The sequence below is a fragment of the Hippoglossus hippoglossus genome, chromosome 10 (assembly GCF_009819705.1).
Source record: "Hippoglossus hippoglossus isolate fHipHip1 chromosome 10, fHipHip1.pri, whole genome shotgun sequence".
In the NCBI taxonomy this organism is placed as follows: domain Eukaryota; kingdom Metazoa; phylum Chordata; class Actinopteri; order Pleuronectiformes; family Pleuronectidae; genus Hippoglossus; species Hippoglossus hippoglossus.
In genome coordinates this window covers 18,629,575-18,635,936 of record NC_047160.1, presented here as the reverse complement: position 1 = coordinate 18,635,936, position 6,362 = coordinate 18,629,575, and the positions used below count along the sequence as shown (strand labels likewise).

At 40.5% G+C, this 6,362-nt stretch overlaps 1 protein-coding gene across 1 annotated transcript; it reads left to right on the top strand.

Annotated features, from left to right (window-relative positions):
* The first annotated feature begins 1,378 nt into the window (after positions 1 to 1,378).
* Positions 1,379 to 5,453, top strand: trmt12 (tRNA methyltransferase 12 homolog). Its single transcript, XM_034598165.1, has 7 exons — positions 1,379 to 1,559; positions 2,047 to 2,215; positions 2,317 to 2,503; positions 3,301 to 3,451; positions 3,546 to 3,655; positions 3,816 to 3,973; positions 4,875 to 5,453. Exons 1-7 carry the CDS (start codon positions 1,507 to 1,509, stop codon positions 5,250 to 5,252), a joined length of 1,206 nt encoding a protein of 401 aa, XP_034454056.1. The 5' UTR covers positions 1,379 to 1,506; the 3' UTR covers positions 5,253 to 5,453.
* Positions 5,454 to 6,362: the final 909 nt, after the last annotated feature.

The following is a 6,362-nucleotide window of genomic DNA, read 5'->3' as shown; positions in this document are numbered from 1 at the left end:
TCTTTTTGAGTACTGGCATGAAGTGTTACTCTGATAGTTCAGTATTGGCTCAACTCAGATGTGTAGCCATTAAAGCCTCCTTGTTGCTACACAGATGAGAGGAGATGGCACTTTATGAGATGCATGTGGTCGGGCTGGACACTAAACAACCCATAATGAACCAAACATCCTCACTCTCAGTCTGTCCTTGAGTTATTAATCTGAGGTAGAAAAGCTGCTGTGGTACCTCATCAGTCAGGAGCCCTGCTGTTTTATACCCGGTCCAGAGGAGGACATTATTAATACATGACCTCTCAGGTGCTGCTTTGATGAACCTGCCAAGGCAGCTTCAAATGAACTCATGGCTGCAGACAACTTAAAAAAGTCGTTATCAAATTCTGGTGCCACTTTTCATCACAGAGGAGAAAACCGGGAGGAGGTTTTATCTCAGGGCGAGAGGAAAAACTTCAGGATGTGACCGGTCTAATGTGTTTGAAAGCAGACAGATAGATAACTTTATCCCCAGTGGTTTCACACATGAAATACACAAAAGCACATTATTGTACAGCTCAGCAATCCACCACTGAATAACAATGGAGAGACAACAAGGAAGAGACAACAAATCAATATAAAACCAATTAAATCTATCTACAATTCACTGTGTCTGTGAGAGTTATATAATAATACTGTGTGTTTTAGTCCCACTGAAGTTTGTCCAAATCTTTTGCTCTAAATCTGAAACTGCTCTTAGGTAAGAACAAAAATCATATTCTTAAAATGAAGGTGCTACCAGGTTTGATTTACCTTCATGATGTCATCAGTGGTATTTGTGGTTAAACCTTTTAACACAAAGTTTGTATTAAAAACAGAGGGTATAAAGTTTTAAAGCACTTAGACGATCAGGGGTTGATGTCAGGATATCTTGGCCTTTTTCTGTCTTTTTCTTTTTAAACCGTCTCTCTGCAGACAACCAGTGTTAAACCAGATCCCTAGAATAAAACCTGCCAACAGAGTTCCTCCATTTAATATTAATTAAAAACGAAAAGCTCATTTTAAAGCACTGACGTGACACTTCTGACAATAGACTCTGCCTTTATTTAACAATTTCTGATTCAAGTTGACTTTCTTCACTGTGACTCACCTCCCTGACTTTTGTCTCCATCTGTTGACCATCAGCTGGAAACTGGTCCAAACCAAACCGATGCTCAGTCATGTTTTTCTACAAATTTAGCCTGAAACTGTCCATCACCGACTGAAATATGGCACAAATTCAGTCTTAGCTATTATCTGTTAGTGAGAATTTAACATTAGTCAGCAGCGGGAAATCTGTAATCAACTAAATCATAAACAATCCGCCGTTTGTCGTTACAATAAAGTTTGGTGGGTTCAAATGTCCGTCGCGTATAATGATCCGACTGGAAACAAGTTCTTGTTTATGGTTATGGGGAAGCTACGATCCCTGACGCTGATTCGTCGCTCTTGATCCTTTTAAACCGAAACACAGCGGATTCCGATGTGTGTTGGTAAATGGAAGGTGCGCCTTGTCTTCGTGTGTCTCAGTGTCACACACAACAGTTCAGGTAGATATTTAGTTATTGATTCGCCTCCTTAAGCTAAGTTAGCTGCTAGTCGACATGGGAACCTTTGCACAGAGACATTGTTTTGATTCATGTTTTAGTGTAAAAAAAATAAATATTTAAAGGTCCAGTGTGTAATATTTAGGTGAAAGGGTCTATTGGCAGAAACGGAATATAAAATAATCCTAGTAATGTTTTCACTGGTGTTTCATCATGTAAATTGTACAAATTGTTGTTTTCTTTACCCTAGAATGAGCCTTTTATATTGAAATACTTTATATTTACATCAGGAGCGGTTCCTCTCTATGGAGGCTGCCATGTTTTATTTACAGTAGCCCAGACTGGACAAACTAAAAACCTTTGAGTTGTTATGACGACTGAAGGCTACCACAGGTTCTCTTCTATGTTTGAAAGGGGAGGATGAGGTGGTGGGGGGTTCAGCTGCAACATGAAACTTCACTGAATCTTTAAAATATATGTTTTTTGACAGGAGGTGTCTCCAGTCCGGAGGAGCTCTAGATCTGAGTCTGCATCTGTTGAAAGACTCAGATGGAACAGTCCTCTTACCCATATCCCCGTCCTGTGTGTCACAGCTGGATCTGCACTCTCTCAGAAGCATGGTGGCCTCAGGCAGCACGTGTGAACTAGTCTGGGGTCAGGTAAATAAAAAGTGTCGGAGTGAAATACTGTTTGCAACAGACAGAATTACACTGTCGTCCAAGTCTTTGTTTACGTCTCCTGTTGTCTGTGTCCTCTGCAGGCAAATAAAGAGAAGGGAAAGACGAGTGGCAGTAAACTCGAACAAATCCTCCAGGATCTGTTGGAGTCTCATGGTGAAAGATGGACAGAGGAGATGAGGGCGGACCTCCCTCGCAGCTTCCAGAGGCACGGAGACCTCGTCCTAATGGGGGACGGCTGTTTCTCCCTCCCTCTGTGGAAGAAAATGGGTACAGTCCCCAACCTTAGCACACTTTTCTTTAGTTCTATATCTATACTGTCTAATCACATGGCTGTAGGGAAATGCATAGGCTCAGTTAATGTTCATGTCACAGATCAGGATGTGGGAAAAGGTGATTTCAGTGACTATGGCATGATTGCTGGTGACAGAGGATATGGTCTGAGTATTTTCTGAAACTGCTGATTTCACAACAGTCCAGGATGGTGAGAAAAACATAAAACACCCTGTCAGCCCAGAACTGAAAGTTGAGGCTGCAGTGGAGACACAAACTCTGGGGAGTTGAAAGTTGTAAAAACACAGTCCAGGCTGGTCATTGTGGTGTAATGGTTTGGGGAATATTTTCTTGGCAAACTTTGGGCCCTGTAATGTCGACCTATCGTGGTTAAAATACCAAAGGCTATCTTGGTATTGTTGCTGACCATGTGCATCAATTTGTGGCCACTATATATATATATATATATATATATATATATATATATATATATATATATATATATATATATATATATATATAAATAAGACAATGAGGTCAGTGTACTCCAGTGGTCTACAAGTCACCAGATCATTATCCAGTAGAACACACAATGTGCTGCTGAAAAATCTGCAGATATAAATAGTGTCAACATGGAGCAGAATCCTAAACAAATGTTCACAACCTATTTTGGAATCGATGAAACAAAGAATGGAGGCCCTACCCAGTGATCGGTTCCAAATAAAGCTCTCGGTGGGTGTAGGTTTACAAAATATTTAATTGGGACATGTATTAATTTCCTCTTACTTGTTTAGATGGACAGCTGTGGAGCGCAGTGGCCGAAGGTCTGGGGGCAAAGCGTTTGGCAAAGATGAGTCAAATTTCCAGGGATGGATTTAGGTCTCCGGTGGTGACGATGCTGTTGGGAGAGCACAGCTGGGTCAAACATGTGGACAATGGTATCAGGTAGGTCTCAGTAATAATCGGTCTGGCACACCGGTTAATAAAATTGCCTAAAACCCGTGTGAAACTCATAACATCATCTTCACCTTTGTTTCAGGTATGAGTTCGATGTCACCAAATGTATGTTTTCAGCTGGAAACATAACAGAGAAGCTGCGCGTGGCTGGATTTGACTGCACAGGAGAGACTGTGGTGGATTTATATGCAGGTAGTTAAACAGTGTCATGCACTTTGAGTTTTTTTTAACAGGAGATACTTGAATGTGGATATTTTGAAAATTGTCTTTAGTCCAGGTTTGAAATAATCATTGTCCACTATGCTGCTTTCATTGCATCTCATCATTAAAGAAATGATTAACTGATTGTCAGGTATCGGATACTTCACTCTCCCGTACCTGGTCCATGCTGGGGCCAGTCATGTTCACGCCTGCGAGTGGAACCCTGATGCTGTCGAAGCTTTACAGAAAAACCTGGAGGCCAACGAGGTGTCTGACCGCTGCACGATTCACCGAGGAGACAACCGAGAGGTAACATGTCCCGATGCTACGTGTGTTGCTTGACACACAACAACATTAGCTGTGTCTGAATGGAAGTGTTGACTTACGCTCTCTAGTGGTTGAGAAGGGAACCAGAGATTAATTTTGACTTTCATCACCACTGATCAATGAAAAATGCTTATCAATATCAATATTTTAGCTGCAATCACATTGCATGTTTACAGGGGTGTGAACTCTGGATCCCACGGTTGCAAAAAAAAGTGTTTCAACAGTAACTGCAGCCACATTTGGTCAGTGGAGAAATATTGTTACAACACAACGATGATGAAATGGTTTTACTTTGGTTTAAACAAGTTCATTTTATTTCAAAATTAAGTTCAACTTATTTCCAAAGTGAAGTTTAACAACTAGAAATATTCTCCCCCAGTGTCTCTGGCAACATATGAAATATTTAAATTTGCTACACATACAGTATACGTGATGAAAATGAAAAGTCATAATATTTAATATAAAATGAAATATTCAGTGAGCAGACTGTGTGTAGGAGTTTTGTTATTTAGTTTTTATTCAAGTTTTGAATTAAAACATGTTACGGTCTAGCCTTATGATTATCATAACTGGTTTTAACTTTAACACCCAATGCTGACATGTCCCAAAATGTACCTTTCAACCCAATAAATGGCCAGAAACTTTACCCACTTCAAACAAATAACAACTGACTATCATTTTCTCTTTTAAATTGATCAAATTGTCCCCCTTTAAAGATCGGGTAAAATCATAAGGATTTGTGGCTTTCAAAAGGAGTCACATATTTTGTGTAAATAGCACACACTCTTAATATTTTGTACACAGAAGCTAAAAAAAAAAGATTAATCTGAATCAGTACAAGAATAAAAAACACTGTCTTTTTATTTGTCTTTCATTTCTCCAGCTCCGGCTGTGTGACGTTGCTGACCACGTGAACCTGGGTCTCATACCGAGCTCGGAGGACGGCTGGCCTGTCGCCTGTCGCCTGCTGAAGAGGACAACAGGTGGCATTTTGCACATTCACCAGAACGTCACCTCGCCGTTACCGAACACTGCAGCCATTCCAGCAATCGATGATGCCGCCCACAGGGTTTCTGGGAAGAAGGCCGACAGAGAGGCGTGGCAGGTCTGGGCTGATGACACAGCACACCTCATTGCTTCTCTTTTGAGGGACATCAGAGGTGCATCCTGGTTGACAAACGTCCAGCACATAGAGCATGTGAAGTCATATGCACCTCATGTCCACCATGTTGTGCTGGACCTGGAGTGCAGACCTGTGTGAGCTGAGGAACACAGATGCAGAGAGGACACAGGGACTCTGAACTTTTTATTGCACTGAAGTTGCTTATTTAAAAGAAGAAATAGGTCGAGGATTCCAAGAGAAAGACTCCTGCTGGTTTCTATGATTATTTTACTTGTCGGTTGGTGAAATCTGCTGCTCCAGTGTTTTTCTAAAACCCCTAAGGTTGAGCATTAATGCATGTTTTTTCTTTTTTCTTTCTTTTTCAAAAACACTCATGCAATTTTAATTACATGGAGGCTGCCCAGCTTTACCCCAACCACAGCCTTATCTGCCTTATCTGCCTTATCTGCTGACCGGAGAACTTAACTGGAGCATTAGTAGGTAAAGGGTTAAAGGAACCTTACTGTTCGTTAAACTGGTGTTTGGCTGAAATGAAAAGGTGTACGCCCAGACATAACTCACATTCCCTGCACCACTGTGCTGAAATATATAGTAAATAATAAATACAGGAGCATCCAAAACTCCAATGTTCTGACTTTTTAAACTACAGGATTTGTATATATGGCTTCGAAAGGCAAGTCACCTTGAGAAATTACTATTCATTTTTACATGATGGTTTCACTTCTGAGCTGTAGAACAGTTATAAATTAAAGAAAAAACGCTCACACACTCGTGAGAATTGGCAACGATGTGAATCATATGATCTGGTCTTTTCACGCATCAGATCTAAACCCAGTTGAACAGCTAAAGCAGATTTTGGAATCCAAATAAGGGAAAATCTTCTGGTTGAACGGCGTTCATCCGTCCAGTAGTAATCTATGCCAAAGAGCACTGAGGCTCTGAAAATGACTTGTGGTGGATTAACATGTATTTGAGACAGTTGATGCTGTTTTTCTGTTGTCATCCTTCTGCATCTGCTGTGGGGGAATCAGGAGGTGAATGTAGATCCATGTTAGACTGATAAGGTTTGATTTATGAGTATTATCAGTCTTATGGAAATACAAAGTCTCCAGGAATATCCAGGGCTATGTCTTTTTATACGGTCTATATATTAGGGCGGGGCAATACGGCTAAAAAATGGAAAGATATCGATTTTCATATCAGTCGATTACGATAATTATGATTAATGTCACTTTATTATTTCTTTTA